Here is a 20,430-nt window from a genome sequence, read left to right as displayed (position 1 = left end):
CCTGCTCCTCTCTTTCAGCACAACCTACTCCCCATTCGTTTGTTGTCACTAGGAATACGCACAGAGGTTCAAGTTCTAAATCTGCAACTTAACTCCACCCCTCTTAGCCAAATTGGCTTCACTTCTCTGAGCCTGTTTCCTCACTGAGAAAATGGGGATATACCGGTAACCATATCACAGAATTGTTGCGAGTACTAAGTGAGTTAATGATTCACATAGGGCCTGGCACAGAGTGAGCTTTTACTTAGTTTTTTATTTTATTTTATTTTTTTAAGACAGAGCTCAGGCTCTGCCTTTTTTTTTTTTAAGATTTCATTTATTCACTCATGAGAGACACAGAGAGAGAAAGAGAGGCAGAGACACAGGCAGAGGGAGAAGCAGGCTCCATGCAGGATGCCCGATGTGGGACTCGATCTCGGGACTCCAGGATCATGCCCTGGGCCGAAGGCAGGTGCTAAACCGCTGAGCCACCCAGGGATCCCACATAGTGAGCTTTTAAAAGAATATTAAAAGCCATGTTTTGGGGGGACGCCTGGGTGGTTCAGTGGTTGAGTGTCTGCCTTCGGCTCAGGTCATGATCCCGGGTCCCAGGATCGAGTTCTGCTTCAGGTTCACGGCAGGGAGCCTGCTTCTCCCTCTGCCCATGCCTCTGCCTCTCTCTCTGGGTCTCTCAGGAATAAATAAATAGTAAAATCTTTTAAAAAGGCACGGCTCTTTGTCCAAACGCACCTTAATTTATAAAAAGGGAGGGGGGGGGTCATCTCAGTGCTAAAGTAAGTAAAGTAAGGTAATCTATTTGTGACATGTGTCACATTTTCTGGTGTCTGGAGTTGATATGGCTGGTCAAATGGAAGTACAAAAACATAGCCAGCAAATACGTATTGAGCACTTACTGCATACCCAGGCACTGAGGGAACACAAACATGGATAGGATACAGCCCCCGCCCTTGAGGAGTCTGGTGAGGGACCCGAGCTCTTAACAGAAAGATCACAGCCTAGGCACCACTGTCAACTGGGCAGAAGTAGCTCCTGACTGCAAGCAAAAAATATTTGAGAGGCTGTAAACCATCTCTCGTGTGTTTCGAGCTTCAGAGTGTTGGTAATGTCAGAAATTACAAAACAGCTAAGGGCATTAACCAGGATCACAGAGTTATTAGATATCGTGGAAATGTTCAAAACAATACAAACACCTGTCTCCTACAAGGCCACTTAGTCATTCAATAGACATTTGCAGTGTGCCTACTTCCAAACTAGATGCTAGGGAAAGAGGGAGGAGTCAGCCACTCTCCCTGTTCTCAAGGATGCTAATTCATAACATTTTGGGGGAAGGGGGAATTTTTAGTTCTAGAAAGCCTTTCACATACAGGATTTAATTTGATCCTCCCAATGAACAGAAAACAGAGACTCAAGGGGTGCCTGAGTAGCTCAGTCATTCAAAAAGCCTCTGCCTTAAGCTCATGTCATGATTCCGGGTCCAGGGATCAAGCCCAGCATCAGGCTCCATGCTCAGTGGAGAGTCTGCTTTTCCCTCTCCCTCTGTCCCTCCCCCCACCCCCATCTGGTTCTCTCTCTCAAATAAATAAATAAAATCTTTTTTAAAGAGAAAAGAGACAAAGAGAAAACAGAGGCTCAAATACTGGAATTGGGCTTATGTCTAGAGCGAAATAAGTGAAGTAAGACAGGCTCATGACCAGTGCTTCGCTCTCCCTCTCAAGGCCTGTCGCTAAGCCCACAACAACCTAATGTAATTTCGATTTCCCTGGTGGTGGTGGAAACCCTTCAAACTCATCTAAACTTATCAAGATCCACAGGCCACCATAGGCCACTTGTTTCCAAATCCCCACAGTCTTTTTAAGACAGGCTTTAACTCTTCCAGGGAGAATGCCAACTTTTAACTTCCAGGTCATCTTAAGCCTAGGAATGGCCAGGCTTGCAAGTTCCAAAGAAGAGGGTCCTGTTACTTTCAAGAGACAGTGAAGGAAAGGAAATAAAAATGAATTCAGGAGCACCTGGGTGGCTCAGTGGTTGAGCGTCTGCCTTTGGCTTGGGTCGTGATCCCAGGGTCCTACATCAGGCTCCCAGCTTCTCTCCATCAGGGAGCCTGCTTCTCTCTCTATGTCTATGTCTCTGCCTCTCTCTCTCTCTCTCTCTCTCTCTGTCTCTCATGAATAAATGAATAAATTTAAAAAATGAATTCAAGAAGGGTTAATACATATTTGGCAGTCTCTGCCTCAACTATCTCCTCCCAAGCTGGGCCACTTGGAGGAACCAAGAGTTGCAAAAGTGAACAAGGCACAGCAGAAACATAGCAGAGGGAGTTAGAGAGGGCTGTTAAGAGGAAGGACTGTCCTAGTGGGAGTCTTGAGAGATGAATAGGAGTTTTCTGGAAGATAAGAGAGAAAACGGCTATGGAAGCCTCCATGGCCCCTGTACTCTGTGCTTTTCACATAGGACCCAGAAGTCTGCAGTGGGGTTGTCTCCTTCCACACTGTCTTCCTAACAAAATGTTAAGACTCAAGAAAAAAAGGTAAGTCTCATCAATTCAGTATTAACACCTGGCACTGGGCCTGGCACAGTCTTAGTCCAATGAGCTGGGGAGGAATTAGCCCTTGAAGCAAGCTCTAAATCACCAGATTAGAGATAAACTGCTTTTCTTTATTAAAGAACATGAAAAGTAAAGGGGAAAATATTTCAGCTATGCCCAAACTCACCATTTAAAAGCACATTTAAATGAAATACAACAGTTTTTAAACAGACGGGCACTGAGGGGGACACTTGATGGGATGAGCACTGGGTGTTATTCTGTATGTTGGTAAATTGAACACCAATAAAAAATTATTAAAAAAAAGACAACTGAAGTATGACGTGATGTCCACATTTTCCCATCTAGAACCCAGAAGCAATGAGCCCTCCCAACAAACAATTATCCCTTGTTGCTCATCACAGAGAGTAGACATTTTGCCTCGAGCCGCAGACAGGAGCAGCACAGCCCCCTCCAAGAGCAGACAGCAGCCTGTGCATCTGGAGGGTAGACGTTTTGTCACCACAGAGAGAAGCTCTGCCAGGAGGGATGCAGCATGGGTGGAGCTGGCAGCAGATGGGGTGAGTTAGAGAAGATGGGGGTTAGGAGGGGGATTCTATAAATTCCTCAAGAACAAGGTCTAGCTCTTACATGTATCTGTACACCTGGTGCCCAGAAACCCAGTCCTGGGCGCTAGAGGACTGCCTGTACTGTTGTGCAAGTTGTATGGGCTACGAGGGCACTGCCAAAGGGGTCTCAAGTTAGGGACCAAACCTGGCCAAGCCCAATGCCCTGAGTGCATGTGGAGGAAGGGCACCTTTATGTAATTACTATGCCCAGGGAGGGTGACTTAAAAACCATTCCACCCAGAGGATGTTCTAGTTTTCAACAGTTATAACCAGAACAAATGACTTTCTCTAAGCGCTGTGCTCAGAGAATATGCCTTTGCTCCTAAAAAGTAGAGGAAGTTCCAGGATCCCTGGGTGGCGCAGCGGTTTGGCACCTGCCTTTGGCCCAGGGCGCGATCCTGGAGACCCAGGATCGAATCCCACGTCGGGCTCCCAGCATGGAGCCTGCTTCTCCCTCTGCCTGTGCCTCGCCTCTCTCTCTCTGTGACTATCGTAAATAAATAAAAATTAAAACAAAAAAATATTTAAACTAGAGGAAGTTCCTTTAGGTTCCAACAAAGCCGGTGGATTTTTCTCAATGGTCTATCCAGGGAGCCCCCCCCCCTTTTTGTCATCCCTTGACGTGGAGAGGACACCCATTTGCCATACATGCCACCAGCTCCCACTGGCATCTAAACAGGAGTTCAGTATATGTTTGCTGGGGTGGAAAGAGTCCTCACCTTCACTGTGTCTTCCCCCTCCCTCACCACCTCCTCACCCACGTGCATCAGATAGTTTGGAAAAAAACAGGCACCAAATGTAAAACCGCTGTGTGAGTCAATAACGTTTGTTTCCTGAATCTACCATTTTCATTAACTCGGAATTATGGGAGAAAAGATTTCACTGTGCTATTTCACAACGGGGAGTAAAGTTATGTAACTCGTTATTCCAAGAGGTAATACAGGCTAGAAATTAGAATACAGTGACGCTTAGCTATCCAAAAATCCTCAAGATAGGAGTCTCTCTCAATAGCAAAGCTTCCTGGGAGATAGAGCTTCCTCACTTTTTAGTACTGAATTGTTTCTTCAATTTGCACCATTCTGAGTGGAACTCTTCCTGAAAACACACTTCTCAGCCTTCTTACACGGATTCCTCTGAAGAGGCTGTTGCCTCTTCTTTCTTTTTTTTTTTTAAGATTTTTTGTATTTATTTGAGAGAGAGAGAGCGCGCACAAGTGGAAAGGGCAGGGGGAGAGGGAGAATCTCAAGCAGACTCCACATTAAGCATGGAGTCTGATGAGGGGCTCGATTCAAGGACCCTCAGATCATGACCTGAGCTGAAACCAGAGTCGGACACTTAATGGACTGCATCACCCAGGCACCCCACTGCTGCCTTGTTTGTCATCCTCTGCCTCAGTTACTGCTTGGGAGGTAAACTAGAGGGGTTGCCTTTAGCATCCTCCCCCTCTGATCACAGCAGGGAGGGTGATACTAAAAGTGCCCCCGTGATTCGCCCCTCTCCCTTATCCCTCTTTTCCCAGCCATTTCCCAGGGGCTGCCATTTCCCAGCCTAAGTGGTCGCCCCAGAACCCCAAAATAGCCACAGGGGAGTTTCTGCACTGGGAGTCACTGCAGCCACCAACCCTGGAGATGCCTTTGGACCAGTCCTCTTCTTTCCTCTGGGCAGTTGTTAGCCTAGATGCACTTTCTAGAACTCTGTTTCCACTTGGGATCATGAAGGGGAAAAACATGAAGATAAATACTTTTTCTTTTAAATTGCATTTGTTGAAGTAGATATGGGTTTAAAAAATGCTAAGCGCATCTGTACAGTTGTTCTCACCATTGTGCCCTATTATTAATCAATAATCTACCTGCATGAGATCGTGTGCCACATTAGGGAATGTGGAAGAGCATGGAGTCAGATCTAGGCATTGATTCAGAGGCAACCATTTCAACTCCTATTTGTGATTTCTGGCATAGCCTAATTTGGAATACTAAATATAAAAAGTGGAAGCTTCTTTCCTCTTCCCTGCACTCCAACAACCCTGTGTATAGGAGACTCTTTATATTCTCTTGCAAAGAGAAGTAAGTTCAGGTTGACCTGACGTAGGGATCCAACCCAGTAACATCATGTGTGATATTAAGTGGCTACAACATAAAACAACAAAAGTACCATTTTCATCTAAAATGTTAGTGGGTTTTGACGACATGTTGATAACCCAAAAAATGTACAATAAAACATGATTTACTTTACCCTAATATATATTCTTCTATTAATAAAATAAAATGGCTTCATTTTTCTAATTTCTTTTGTTCTCTTATAAAGGTAAACAATATATAAGGCATTTTTACTGCTTACCACTAATTCATCCGTGAAACCAGTTTCTGGCACTTAACCTAAACCTGCGTTGTAGTTCATGCTCATTATCCATCAATATATTGTAATTTTCAAGGACTATGTGGTCAAACAAATTTGCTCTCCCGGTCTCTTCCAGTTTTAGCCATCTATACCATAACAGTGTTTCTCAACCCTGGCTGCTGCACGTTAGAACCACCTAGGGATTTTTTTTAAGACTTTATGTATTTATTTGAGAGAGGCAGAGACAGAGACAGAGCAGGAGCTGGGGAGAGCGGCAGATGGAGAGGGAGAAGCAGAGTCCAAACCAAGTAGGGAGTGGGACACAGGGCTTGATCCCAGGACCCCAGGATCTTGACCTGAGCCAAAGGCAGATGCTCAACTGACTGAGCCACTCAGGCACCCCACACCTTGGGACCTTTCAAATGTCCTAGTTCCTGGGCCTCATCACCCAGAAATTTTGGCTTTATTGGTGTGGGTTGGAGCCACGCATTAGTACTTTGTTTAAGCTCCCCAAGTCATTTGGATTTGCTGCCAGGGTCTATATTTTTGTCTGTAATTAAAAAATGAGAAAAATGCAATCAGCCAAGCAGTATGAAGGATTCTACCCAGGGAGGCGACTGAAGTTCCTGGTGGTTTGGGCATGTTGTAGACACTGCCGAGGTGTATCCATGAACTTGAGGCTGCCTGGTCATGAAATCAGGGCTTACTCACTCCATATCCATGCTGGTAAGAGTTAGGCCTGTGGGACCTTCAAGCCAACTGCCATATACATCACTGAAACAACCTTGGGACCCATAAGTTCCTTGTAAGAAGGTGTTTCCTCACCCATAAAGCAAGCTGGTTCTGTCAAGCCGACGAGTGAACCCAGGGGCCATGCAGACATCCCAAGGGTGAACAGAGGTGAACAGAGCTGGCAGGACACTTGGATAAAAGCTCTGCCCAAGGCAAGGGATGCTACCTAGCCGTGGGGCCTGCATCTGTCCTCTGCCATCTTCTTTAGAACCCCTCCTTAGCATCCCAGTCTGGCGGGTCCTGTGATCAGCTAGCACCACATATTCTCTGTGACAATAAACATTTCGTAGCTGCCGGGACCCTCAGTGGTGCCTCAGCTTCAGTTCCAAAGATTGTTTTCATTCCTTGGTTGGCAAGGCAGTGAACAGATGTCAGTGGGGAAGAATGATCGTGGTGTGTGCACCAGGCAATTTACTTCCATTATTTTGAATCCTCACGACAACTCTCTGAACTGGGTAGCATTAACCTCCTTTTACAGACAAGGGAGTGTGGCTCAGAGACATCAGTCAGCTAGTAAGTGCTAGGCAAGTGGGACCTACACCCACAGCTGCTGCTTCCAAATCCCAAGATCCTCTTCCTTAACATGTCACTCGTTGGGGTTTTTTTTTCTTACTTATTAAAAGTAATACATGTTCATTTAGGAAATTTGGAAAAATGCAGAAAGGTATGAGAAAAAATAACACCCACTCCCATAATTTCATAAAGATAACCACTGTTACTCTTGCTATCATCGTTATCACCCTGAGATAAGCATTGTTAACATTAGGGCACATGCCCCTCCAGTGACTTTTCCATATATGTGTGTTTTATTTTGGATAATACTGGATATACGATTTTATACCCAGCCTTTCTTTCCACTTAGCATTATTTTAAAGATATTTATTTATTTACTTATTTATTTATTTGAAAGAGAGAGAGCGAGAGAGAGAGTGAGCACGGTCAGGGAGGAGGAACAGAGGGAGAGGGAGAAGCAGACTCCCCACTGAGCAAGGAGCCTGACTCCACTTAGCATTATTCTGTGCATTTCCATGTATCACTATACATTTGTTTTTGTTTTTTTAAGATTTATTTATTTGAGAGAGAGAGTGCGTGCGAGTGTGTGTGTGTGTGGGGGGGGACAAAGGGGAGAGGGAGAGAAAAAATCATTAACAGATTCTCCACTGAGTGTGGAGCCTGACTCAAGGCTCCATCCCAGGACCACAAGATCACGACCCCAGCCGAAACCAAGAGTCCAACGCTTAAATGACTGCATCACCCAGCCGCCCCATCACTACACATTTGTTTTAAGCCTGATTTTTCTTAACTGTCAGACAGACCTGTCCAAATTTATTACTATGTCCCTATTGTTGAATGTTTACATTATTTTTTCCCCAAATAACCAAAAGATGCAGTGAGCATCCTCAAACATTGTTTCCAGAATATCTGATAGGAGAAGGTCCCGGAAGTGGAATTACCGGATCAAAAGGGGTAAGAGTACATAATGCCAGTGAGGGAATTGCTGACAACTGTGATACATGGCCTCCTCTGAGAACAGAGAGAGTCCAAGCCAAGGCCTGTTGGTAAGAGAGATCTCACCACTCCCCTCGGGGCCTGCTAGTTGGGGAGGATTCATATGAGTTTGGCTATTCTGAAGATCCTTGGAATCTGAGTATAAATGCCAGGCAGTTAATTACACTGTTCTTAGAAGCAAATTTCAGTCAAAATAAAACCAGCTGAATCATTTTTTCAGCTCATCTCCTCTTTAAGCCTATTTTCCAAAGAAAAAAAGTATTCTGATTTTCCCCTAGATGAATCCCAGGCGATTCTTAAGAATCTATGTTATTTGGAAAGAAAAAATAAAAGATACCGTCAAACCTCCAGGGTCCCCACCCACGAAAAAGAAGAGGCCAGGTAGACTCTGGCTTTCTCTCCCTCTTTTTTCCTCACTGTGGCTTGGAACCCCTCCTGACCTGACCTTCTTGAGGGGACGCAGGATCTGGCTCTGCGAAGTAGGTCTCATCTGCCCCAGGGACAGTGAGAACTTGAATGCAGATCAAGAAAATCTGCAGTTACAACTTCACTTTAACCTTCCCAAGACTCTCTAGTATCCGGCTCCTTGGCCAACACACAGGATGTGAGGGCTTCCCCCACCCCACCTCCCGCCTGGAGGCTCATTCTGAGTCCCAAGGCTCCTTGCACACTATCCCCCTGAATCACTTGAGTTAGCTCCTCCCCCTCACTGGCCTTCTCACATACCCTGGGCCTTGCACTGGCTACTTCCTGTGTCAGGAATTCCCTCCTCCTTTTTCAACTGGCCGGCTCCAGATCATGCTTCAGAACTCAGACATCACATCCTCCTGGAGGCTTTTATAGGCTGAGCCAGGTGCACCTCCTCTGCATTCTCTAGACCCCCAGGCTTGCCTCCACAGCAGTTCCATGATTCGATGTTCTCCACGTCGGGCTCTAGGGCTGCATTCCAGTTAGGCTGTATGTCCTCAGAAACCAGCACGGGGGCCAGGCTCAGAATCAGGTGCTCAATAAATATGTGATGGCTCAGGGGCATCTGGGTGGCCGAGTCCATTAAGCGTCTGCCTTGGGCTCAGATCATGATCCCGGGGTCCTGAGATCCAGCCTCCCATGCTCAGTGGGGAGTCTGCTTCTGCCTCTCCCTCTGCCCCTCCTCTCTGCTCGTGCGCACTCTCTCTCTCTCAAAAATAAATAAAATCTTAAAACATAAATAAGTATGTGATGGCTAGAAGAAAAGTGATGAATTGAACTGAATAGGCATTTGTTAAGTGCCTATTAGATGCCGAGTACTATTTTAGGGGCTAAAGAAACAGCAATAAGAACAGATGAAGATCTCGGAGCCCCAGGATGATGTAGTCGGTTGAGCACCTGACTCTTGGTTTCGATTCAGGTCCTGGTCTTGGGGTCTCAGGGCCTCAGGGTCGTGGGAGCGAACCCCACGTGTCGGGCTCTGAGCTCAGCAAGGAGCCTGCTAAAGTTCCTCTCACCCTCTCTCTCTGTCCCTCCTTGTGCTTGCTCTATCTAAAATAAATACATAAATCTTAAAAAAAAAAAAAAAGATGAAGCTGGGGCACCTGGGTGGCTCAGTTGGTTAAGTGTCTGCCTTTGGCTCAGGTCATGATCTTGGAGTTCCAGGACCGAGCCGCATTGGGTTCCCTGCTTAGCAGGGAGTCCGCTTCTTCCTTTGCCCCTCACCCCACTCATGCTTTCTCTCTCTTACTCTCTCTCTCTCTCTCAAATAAATAAATAAAATCTTAAAAAAAAAAACAGATGAAGATCTCTGCCCTTGAGGGACTCACTTTCTATTGAGGAGCTTACACTTCAGAAAAAGAGAGAAGGAGAGGAAAGGAGGGCTGCTTGATTGCTCAAACCTCCCAAGTTAAAAGACTGATGCCTAGTGGTCTTGACGCATGTTCAGATTCCCCTGCCTCACACACAGAGCATCCTGCTGTAAGCTTACTCATGCAAACACTCAGTTAACACACCTCCTGTTTGTGGCATTATGAATGTAGCATTGTCCATTAAGATATTACGACCCAAGGCACTCCAACTTGAAAACTTCAGTGAGAGCTTATCTGAGTGAAATCACGGAAATCTGTGGAGAACAGAGCTGGCAGCTTGAACCATCAACTTGAGGCCAGTGGTTTCCAACTGGGAGAAGAAGTCTCAAGAAGGCCGTGGAGTTGTCACAAGTCTGTGAGTCTCCAGATCCGCCAAGCGTTGTCCACCTACTGAATAAGCACTACTCTGCCTATGTGTAAAGACAGGCCATCAGTTTTAAATCGACAAATTTATGTAAAAGCATTGCTGAATTCACGGTAGCAGTCTGTCACTGTTTGGTTTTTATTTTTGTTGTTACCATAGGGGATTCTAAAAGTCCAAATTCCATGCTTGGGGTCCAAGCCAGACTGAATGGAAAATCCTCTGGGGTGTGAACTGGGGTCCTGGTTCTGGCTATCAGCTCTCTCCCACCTGTAGAAAGAGAGGACCTGATGTCCCGGCACCATATGCTGGTGTGGTAGAAAATGAGATGGCACCCACCCTGCAGTGGGAGGTCTTTTTATGAGACAGAGAGAGGGGGGGGGTGTGGGGGAGGAGGGACAGAGGGAGAGAGAGAGAGAATCTTAAGCAGACTCCACACTGAGCATGGAACCCGACCCGGGGCTCAATCTCACAACCCTGAGATCATGACCTGAGCTGAAATCAAGAGTCAGACGTTTCACAGACTGAGTCACCCAGGCATCCCCAGTGGGAGCTCTTTGAAGGGAGAGACTTCGTCTTATTTACCTCTGAGTCTTTAGCACCCAGCACAAGGGTGAGAGGAGGAAAGGTGATGAGACCCCAAGTTGTGTCCTCTTTGCAAGAGGCTAGAAGGTAATAATCTGAGGATAAGGTGATTTGAGGCCCCCAGAAAGGGTATAGAGAGCAGCAAAGCTGGTAAGTCTGTTACGCTTCTTAAACTTTGAGGAATAGTAAATCCATATCTTGGAAACGCGTATGCCAAATACATTTTTTGGTAATACTTTTACTTTCTCATTCCTTGGTTTTTAATAAAAGTGCCTTTTGAAATGCCATGCAGTCTCTGCTATAATAACAGAAAATAGTCATGATGTGGGTGTGTGACAAGGAGTGTCCACAATTGGATCAAAAGCTGTAAGGGAAAATAGCAAGTATAAAGATGACAGAAGGATTTTGAGGGAAAGACCCCACTGAAAAGTAACCTTCAGAAGACAGAGTCAGGGTCACTGGCTCGGCCACCCCCTTTCCACCTGAAGATTCTTTTTTTAAGCTATTTCCCACTCAGAGCTTAAAGGAGCCTATGTTTTAACAAGGGAGCCTGTTGCCTCACATCCATCTTCTACATGATGCAAGGTTGACCTTCCTTCCTTCTCTCCACCTCCAACTCACCCAACCGCAGAAACCATAGGGAGGCTATTCTTTAGAGCATCCCTCAGTTTGCAAAGGTAGCAGAAGTCATTCATTATCCTGGACAGGTACCAGCTGGAGAAAATGCGAGGGCAGTGACTCTTGGTGAACAGGCTCCCCTGCGGGGAGCCTGATGCGGGACTCGATCCCAGGACCCCGGGATCACCACCGGAGCCAAAGGCACTGAGCCACCCAGGTGCCCCAATGCTTCCTGGCATTTATCTGCTGTGTGACCTAACAGGTGCCACATTCCTCAAAGGGCATATTAAGTATAGGCTTAGGCCACCAACAATAGGAGTACAAAAGAGAGAATGAAAAGATCTAGAAACCATTTTAATTTCAACATACATGTGGCTCTTAGTAACTTCAAAAAATAACATTCAATCTTTTTTTTTAAAGCAGGCTCCATGCCCAACGTGGGGCTCGACATGGGGCTTGACAAGGGGCTCAAACTCACGAGATCAAGACCTGAGCTGAGATCAACAGTTGGGCACTCAACTGACGGAGACACCCAGGCACCCCCCAAAATAACATCTTATTTGAAGGTTTAGTATCGCTTTCACTTGGAATTACATATGGGGAGATGCTACAATCTTTTCAGCACTTCGGGCTACTAACGGTCTTGATCCAGCTGGGTACCTGTGGACAAGTCCCTTCCTTTTTCTGGGCCTCAGCACTCAAGTGTTAGGACATCCATAAGGTTAGTGGCAGAGTTTTTGGTGCCACACGGTTTAAACCAACTCTGCCCAAACCAAAGAAGTGCAGGGACAGATGATGCAAATTCACCACTCTCCCACCGAAGCCTCATCAACTTCATAAAGGTCAAAGTTGAGACCAAGAGCCATAACTTGAATCTTCTCCTATTACCCTACTATTCCGTCATGCTGACGCTTTTATCACCTTGGCTGCTCATGTGTCTAAAAAAAGGAGAAGATTGAATTTCTTGTCTCTTAAAGTGGAGGAAATCCTAGTGGACATTTTGGTGTCTAAATTTCCAGGAAAGGTGTTTTCAACACATGGAAATACCACGAAGCTGACCAGGAATTTCACGGTCTTTAAAAGAAAATGGGCTTGCCTGCCCACCGCACTCTGTCAAGCCACTGTCCCAAGGGTCCCTGGGGATGACAGGTAGGATAGAGGCAAAGTGAATTCTGGCAAAGTGCCTGTTCCAAGTCCCCAAAACTCCCCCTGCTCCATCCAATTCAAGCAGGCCATATCTCCACCTCAGTAGCAAAGACCGTCAGGTTCAAGGTCCATGACACCTCATCGAGTGCTAATCTAGCTGCAGCCTAAAGGTGCAGCTTTCATTTTTTTCATCTCCATCTAGATTTACAGCAGTCTCCCCTCACGCTGGAATTATGATTTATTTATTTTTCTTTTTTTAAGATTTTATTTATTTATTCATGAGAGACACACAGAGAGAGGCAGGCAGAGACATAGGCAGAGGGAGAAGCAGGCTTCATGCAGGGAGCCTGATGTGGGACTCGAGCCCAGGACCGTAGGATCACGCTCTGAGCTGAAGGCAGATGCTCAACCGCTAAGCCACCCAGGCGTCCCTGGAATTGTGATTTAAACATAAATAAACCAGCTGTCCTTTCTGATTTGGAGCCAGAGTTGCCACAAAGCTGGAAAATGAAGAGGCAGGAATTTTACATAAAGATGAAGAGGGAGTTTCCACCATCTACCCAACTGGCTATATTCAAGCCAAAAAAAAAAATTGCAAGAAGGAACAGAGCATCTTTCCCATAGCAAGTTCATAGGCTAGCGTGACATGATAGCTCCCCAGTGTTATTGAACATACCTAGATTTATCTAGTGCTTCGGTGACTTCCTTGCTCACTCAGGAGATATTATACCCCTAGGCCAATAGCCTGACTGCTTTTGCAATTATCATCTAAGCACCTACAAACATTAAATAGATCCCCGAGGGAGGAATTGGAAAGCTTGGATTGACTCAGCATATGGCAGCAGTCATGGAGCTATTTCCCTCTGGCTTTGCCCATGCCATTCTTGAGATGAAGAGCACAGAGTACAAGAACACAAAGGGAATTGAACAGGTCACATTCAAAGCCAGATGTGAGGAAAGACTTCAGTTATAAGCGGGGCCATGCCAAGGGTATGACAAGAGCCGCAGATCCTTAACCAGAGGAGCCTGGTACTATCCTTTAGCACACCCTCTCTTCCAACCCCCATCCCCTACCTCATGCCGGTTACAAGAGCTTCTAGGGCAGTCTCCAAGGGGTTCAAGTTACCAAAGAACAGCCTTCAATGGAGGAGGAGGTGTTGCTAGGCAACCAGCCCAGCCCAGTCCCACCCTTGTAACCTTGAAGAAGGTGGGGCTGTGACCCCTGGCTGCTTAGAGGAGCACCACAGACTCCTTTGGCATCAACTTTCTCCTCCTCCCCCCCCCCCCGGCTCTCTCTATCTCCTCCCAGCCCCCCTCCCTCAACCACCCACCCCCACCCCCCACCTCTCACCCCCGAAGAAGCGGGCTGTCCGGTCTCTGCGAGCCTGAAGGCTACAGGCCAGTCTGACTTGCCATCGCTCCTGTAGGTGGCAGCCAAGCTGTCCCTGCAGGGAGTCCATAAGCTGCTGGTCTGTCAGGTGTCATTCACTCTGGTTACTTGGCTTCCAAACCTTCCTCCCTCCTTCCCAGGTCTTTCCTGCCCCCATGGTCAAAGAAATTGCTAAAGGAAGCATTTGGGGGAAATCCAGCCAGATGGAGGATATGTAGGGTAAAATGCTGAGTGGGAGTGCTGAATCGCCAGCAACGTGGTCAGTAAAAGAGTAGGAGTGCTAGGAGAAAAGGCGCCGGGAAGAAAAAAAGGACAAGACCTGACAAATAGTAAGAAGAAGAAGAAGAGGAAGAAGAAGAAGAAGAAGAAGAAGAAGAAGAAGAAGAAGAAGAAGAAGAAGAAAGAAGAAGAAGAAGAAGAAGAAGAAGAAGAAGAAGAAGAAGAAGAAGAAAGAAAGAGAAAGAAAAGAAAGAAAGAAAGAAAAAGTTATACAGGGGGTGTATATTTATTTGGGGTCAAAATACAATATGCAGCCTGCTGACCACCTTGTTGAAGCTTATACCTGAGCAACAAGGGGTTGGCCAGATGGCACACTGATTATGCTCCCCAACTCTCCTTGCATTTGGCACTTATGTTCAGATCTTTGTTGGGAAGGACTAATTTAAGGGATACACAACCATAGCATCCAAAGAGAAAAGCGTGCAGTAAGGTACACTGCACCACTGCATAAGGTAGCTGCATTCCATTTACACAGCAGATCCCTTGGTGCATCTGAGCCAAGAAACATGTGTGTTCTCAGAGGCCAGTGGACACACCAAAGAGGAGAGATGGCCACTCTCACAGTTCTTGCAAACTTCAAAGAAATCAAACCTGTGCAATTTATCCTCAGGATTGCTCCCTTCCTTGAAAAGACAGCCATTGCTCAAAGCCATCTCTTTCTAAGCCAGCAGATTACTGGAGAGGGTTGGGTCCCAAGGTGACTTGGTGAAGCCATGCTCATGTGGAGAGGGCTCTCCGACTCAGTAGACAGAAAGGTCCAAGTTGGAAAAGCAGAGCCTCCTCTCCGTCCTTAACCTACCCTGCTGAACTCAGTAGGTGCCTGTCTGTAAGTAAGCTGTGTGGGGATTTTGCAAACTACTCTCCCCCAGCTGACTTATCAAATTTCTCCTAGGCTAATCCTGGTAGTTGGTGGGACCCCAGCAAAAAATAAATAAATAAAAATAAAAAATCAACAGTGACCTTCCTACCCTCTTTGTCAACTGAGAACTAACCGGACCTAGGGCCCCAGCTTTCCTGGTCCCCTGCCATGCAGAGGTTTCTGGTCCCATGGCAACATTCCACCTGGCAGTCATCTATATCTTCCAGCTTCCTGTTCACACATGACCCAGTTCATTTTTCTCCACTAGTGACCTCCACCATCTATCTCAGTAGTCCTAGACCTTTCCAAAGAGGGGTCCCAGGACCTCTGACTCCTGCTCTACTGGAAAGGGTGGGGGCAAGGTGGCGCCTACACAGGAGAGGAGCTGGCCCAGGCAATCCTTCCCCAAGGCAGCTGGAGTCTTGCACTCAAAAAGTCAGCCAGTAGCCATCTTCTGCCTCCATCTGAAACTTTCTGGTCACACTGCTCCTTCTCTTCTCTTCTCTTCTCTTCTCTTCTCTTCTCTTCTCTTCTCTTCTCTTCTCTTCTTTCTCTCTCTCTCTCTCTCTCTCTCTCTCTCTCTCTCTCTCTCCCTCTCTTTCCCCCTCTCCCCTTTCTGGTGGTGCCAACTGGCCTCGGTACCTGGCAGGGGCCGGCTGTGGTCAGCATTTCCAGCACATTCAGTCCTCGTGCTTTCAGCGAAAGTTTTGCACTCTAAGAGATTGGTGCATTTCCACAGACTGAGGATTTCCCATTCAAAGTGCTGGCGTACAAAGTAGTAAAGGGTCAAAGGCTCGCACCGCCCTGCTACCCTCTCCCGGGTTCTGCGTCTTCAGCCAGAGGCACCACCCACTGGGTTTCTCAGGCATGGCTAATTCCTAAACGGATCGTGAAACTGATGACAGTCACCTTAAGCGGCTCTCTCAAGCAAATCTGTGCAGCCAGACCCCAGGGCTAGGCGTCAGCGGAGCCGGAGGCAGTGTCTACTTACCCCGACACCCCTCCGGCCACTCCAGGCGCAGCCACCCCGAAATCGCGGGGAGAAGCGGCGGGAGGGCGCTCCGACACTCTGCGAGCTGCGAACACGCTGCGGCGCGAAGTTGCACAGGTTTAAATCCAGTAGGCACCGCCGCTAAACTCCCGCGGCTGCGTAGGTGGCCAACCGCTCCGCGCGCTTTCCCAAGCAGCCAGGCTCCGAGACTGGAGCAAAGACGCCAGCGGCGCGGCCATTTGGTTCCCGACGCCGCGGAGACCGGGACGCCTCCGGCCTGGGGATGGCACCGAAGCCGACCCGGACCCAGTGGCTCCCAGGAACCCCGCGGGTCCCCCCGCCTTCCTCCCCCATATCCCCAGAAGGCGGCCGCAACACCCCTGGGCCGGGGAGCCCCAAGGGCACCGGGCCACTCAGGACGTCGCGGCCGGGTCCAGGAGCAGGAAGTTCCAGAGGGAGAGCGGCGGGTGGGGAGTCAGGGAAACGGGATCCCCCTCATTCCCGGGGGGACAGGGAGGCAAGGGAGGAGGAGGGGCAGGGAGGGCCGGGGAGGAGGTGGGCGCAGAGCCGGGAGCCCACTGGCGCCCCCAGAGGCGGGGTAGACCCGGGGCCGCGAGCCGCCCTGAGCGCGGTTTACCTAGCTCTTCCTCTTCGTCCTCCAGGCCGAGGAGGTGGCAGGGAAGCCGGCGGCGGAGGCGCACAGTGCGCCGGAACAGGTTGTCGGTGCGGCGCCCCAGGGCCAGCAGGTGCCCCTCGAGGTCCTCGAGCAGAGCCAGCGAGTGGCCGCAGAGGTCGGCGAGCTGCCGGAGCAGGCTGAGCGCGGCCAGGTGGCTCACGTCGCGGAGCTCGGTGAGCGGCTGCGGCGGGTTGCGCGGGCACAGGCGCTGGGGCACCACCGTGCGCCTGTAGAACGGCATTCCGGGCGCGGGCGCGGGGAACCAGCCTGGCGGCGCGGCCGGCTCACCCGGAGCAGCGCCCCTGGCCCAAGCGCCGCTGAGCGGTGGCCCCAGCTCCGGGTGCAGGAAGCCCCGGGCGCGGGCCCGCGAGCGGGCTGGCGCCGAAGACGACAGGCGGGTGGGCGGGTTGACGGGTTCCCAGGCTGGAGCGCCGCTCCCCCCGGGGCTGAACACTCGCCGGAGCCACCAGTCCCTCTGACTCTGGTTCGCTGGGCTCCTCCTCCTCCCCGCCTTTCTCCACCTCCTCCTCCCTTGCTACTTCGGGATTCCGCCCCCCACACACACACCATTTTTTTTTTCTTTTGCGGTCAGAGATTCGCAGATTAACACTTGATCTGGGAGAGGAGGGAAGGGGAAGTAGGAGTAAAAAGAGCGAGCTGGAGCGTGAAAGAAGGAATGTCTGCGTGAGGTGTGTGTGTGTGTGTGTGTGTGTGTGTGAGAGAGAGAGAGAGAGACAGAGACAGAGACAGAGACAGAGACAGAGACAGAGAGAGATGTTCCGTACGGTATGTGTGCCCGCGTCCTCCTGCGGAGCTCGAGTCTCAGTACTGATGGTTAAAAGTTGCGTTCTGCTTTGTTTCTTTAATTTAAACTTTTTCTTCATAAATAATAAAAATTCAAGCGCACCCGTGCCCACACCAGCAAGTTACCGGTGGAGACCCACCGAATAGCCTGATTTCATTCATCTAGCGTTCCTTTCCCAAACAGTACTGGGCGCCACGCACAGGCTGGCCTAGGCTGTGAGTACAGCTTTCTAGCACCCAGGAGCTTGGAACCGAGGAGGAAAGAACCAATTATCTTACCAGACTGTCAGGAGAACAGTGTCTCTGGGTACTCACAGTGCCTGGACTGCTTTAAAGACTCTGGAATGAATGAATAGAATGGATGGATGGATGGATGGATGGATGGATGAAAAGAAACCCACTCTCTGGAACAGTAGATTCAGTTCGGATGGAGGGATGCTGCTCCATATTTTATGCAGAAAGAGAGCCCAGGGCCACCTCCATCTCTGGCTGCACTGGGCTCCTGAGGTGCCCACGGAACAGGCTGGGATAGGTATGCTTGCAGTACAAGAAACCCTGTAGTCATGTCCTGATCTCTCTCTATTGTAGAAGTTAGAAGAGAGGGAGACAGTGACGTCCTCAGAAAACCAGGGTGCCTGAGTGTGTGTGTATGTTCCCGTGCACTTGGGGAGTCTCCACTCCGAACACTTAATTTCAACACACTGAGCTACCATCTGGCTCTCCTCTAAACCACTTTGACTTTGTCCCTTTCTTCCTTCTGATAATTGTCTCATCGCTCCTCCTAAAAATGCTCCCATCCTTATAATCCCTTATAATCTATTAGCAAAACACCTTGAACAGACTATGTGTGTCTGCACTAATGATCCTGAGTGTGGCCAGTTTTCATTCATTCCTTTACAGAATTGTCCCTTAAGCAGTTCAAGAAGGCTCTACAACTAGTTAAAAGTAATCTGATTACCTTTCACGGCAAATAATCTGTTCCTTGTTCAGGAAGTTGGAACATAGGTACTAAAAAAAAAAGTTGGGTTCTATTACAATAAGAAACAAATGGGCAAAAGACAACCCCTCTTCTGAACTGTTAAATCCAATTGCAGAGGGATTCCCTGGGTGGCGCAGCGGTTTGGCGCCTGCCTTTGGCCCAGGGCGCAATCCTGGAGACCCGGGATCGAATCCCATATTGGGCTCCCGGTGCATGGAGCCTGCTTCTCCCTCTGCCTGTGACTCTGCCTCTCTCTCCCTCTCTCTCTCTCTCTCTCTATCATAAAATAAAAATAAAAAAATTAAAAAAAAATCCAATTGCATAACGGGAACCTAAAATTCTGTATTTGGCAAACTCCAACCTGAGGCAAGAGAGTGACTGGCAGGAAGTAGGGACTTGGCTGAACTCTCCAAGGATACTTGTCCTTGACCTATGGGCTATTCAAACTGATCTTCATGTGGGAGAAAAAGAAATGAGGTACGAGCAGATTGAAAGAGACCCTGTGGATAGAGTGTGGGTAGAGCTTCGCTGCCTGAGGGTGGCAGGGCCTGGGCTGGGCCTAGTGTCTGAGCCCACCTCACGACTTGGATTCCTGAAGCTAATGAAATCTTTCAGGACTCTATAATAACAAGCTCAACTCCAAGTGAATCAGCATTGGCCCCACGCCTTCCTCCTGCCCTCCCCAGTCCCCCCCCACCCCCCCACCCCCGTCCCAGCCAAGTCTGTTCATTCCAGCCTCTTCAATGTGCTGGCCCTGGCTTTCATCAAGGAAACATCAAGGACTTGCAATGGGGCCACCTCAGAACAGAGCCCCTCCTCCCTTCCCAGAACCAGAGCTGTACTCCACGTGCTACGGGAAGAAGTCAAGGGAATGTAAGTTTTCACCTTCATTCTTCTCTCTGGTCTCTTCCCAACAGTAAAACTGAGACCTTGAGAGAAAGGCAGGCCTGGATGTCAAAGAGCCCCTGAGAAGGAGCACAGGGATCCAACTCTGGTCTATGGAGGGAAGGGTTGGGGTTCTAGAAGTGCCACATGCCGGCCACGCTGTCCAGGGCAGGTGAGCAGCTAAGACGAAGGGTCCTGTTCCATCCTCCCACATCACCCCCCACTGCAGAATTAGTGTGATCATCCTTGTTATAGTAATAATATTGCATTTGTAATAATACCGTCTTCTCCCATTCAACTGTTAGCCCCGTGAGGGCAGGAACTATGTCTGTGTTGTTCACTTCTCTATGCCCAGTGCCAAGCCCAGTGACTGGCATACAGTGACTGGCATACAGAAAATGCATGTGGATGAATGAATAAGTACAACTGGATTATGGGAAGAGCCCAATCTGAAGAGGTTTACTAAAGGATTTCACCTGGCCCAAAGGCCAGTAGAGAGTCATCGTGAATTCTAGAGCAGAACACTGCCCAATGTGGGGAAGGAGATGCTCGAGAACGTCTCATCTGGAGGCAGTGAGAAGAGGCACATGTGGAGGGCAAGACTGCTATGTCCCACCTCCACCAATATCCCCTGGGCCAAGTAGCCAGAAAGTGTTCCCTGAGGTCAGTGTTTGCCTATAATCCTTGGCATTGCACATTCAGGAGAGAGAGGGGAGGGGCAAAGGAGCAAAAGGAGAGGACCCTAACAACCAAGCCAGACCTGAAAATGCTGGATGCTTTCTGCCCACCCACCAACTCCCAGACTTCAGACCTCTGGCTGTTCATCTGTCACTGTGCTCAGAGTTCCAAGGTAAGCCTAAGCTGAGCCCACCTGTGGAACTGGGCATGGGTTTGGCCTGGAAGCAGTGATTGGAAAAAGAGTGGCTAGAGAGGTAGGAGGGGAAATGGGAGAGCAGACCACGCACAACCAGCAAGGCCCCTACTTTCCTTCCCACCCTCTGTGCTGCCTAACTAGCTGCTGCTAAGAACCTCGAATTTCAACAAAAATTGGATTTGGAGGCATAAGTAAGTAACATAGGATATGCCATTTCTCTTCCTCCAAGTTGGCAATCTCCACAGCTGCAAAGTGAAAACTCACGAGCAAACGTGCAACCCATCCAGTGTCCCAGTACAGCCCTCAGCCTTATTTTAGGATGAGAACCAAGAAAGGTGCCCCCCTGTTGCTACTTCT

At 48.6% G+C, this 20,430-nt stretch overlaps 1 protein-coding gene across 2 annotated transcripts in view; it reads right to left on the bottom strand.

The window, feature by feature from the left end:
- Window positions 1–16,852, bottom strand: part of LOC129518699 (uncharacterized protein CXorf49 homolog) — a 42,446-nt gene extending 25,594 nt beyond the window's left edge. The window contains exon 1 of one of the 2 annotated variants that reach the window (XM_055338891.1): window positions 16,493–16,852. In XM_055338891.1, the coding sequence (XP_055194866.1) occupies window positions 16,493–16,772 (280 nt within the window). In that variant the 5' untranslated portion in view covers window positions 16,773–16,852. The remainder of the gene's footprint in view (window positions 1–16,492) is intronic. The other variant, XM_055338889.1, reaches the window with a different exon arrangement.
- Window positions 16,853–20,430: the final 3,578 nt, after the last annotated feature.

Source organism: Nyctereutes procyonoides, unplaced genomic scaffold (assembly GCF_905146905.1).
Source record: "Nyctereutes procyonoides isolate TBG_1078 unplaced genomic scaffold, NYPRO_anot_genome, whole genome shotgun sequence".
Lineage (NCBI taxonomy): Eukaryota > Metazoa > Chordata > Mammalia > Carnivora > Canidae > Nyctereutes > Nyctereutes procyonoides.
Note: the sequence above shows the minus strand (reverse complement) of the source record. Positions and strands in the feature narration are given on the sequence as shown.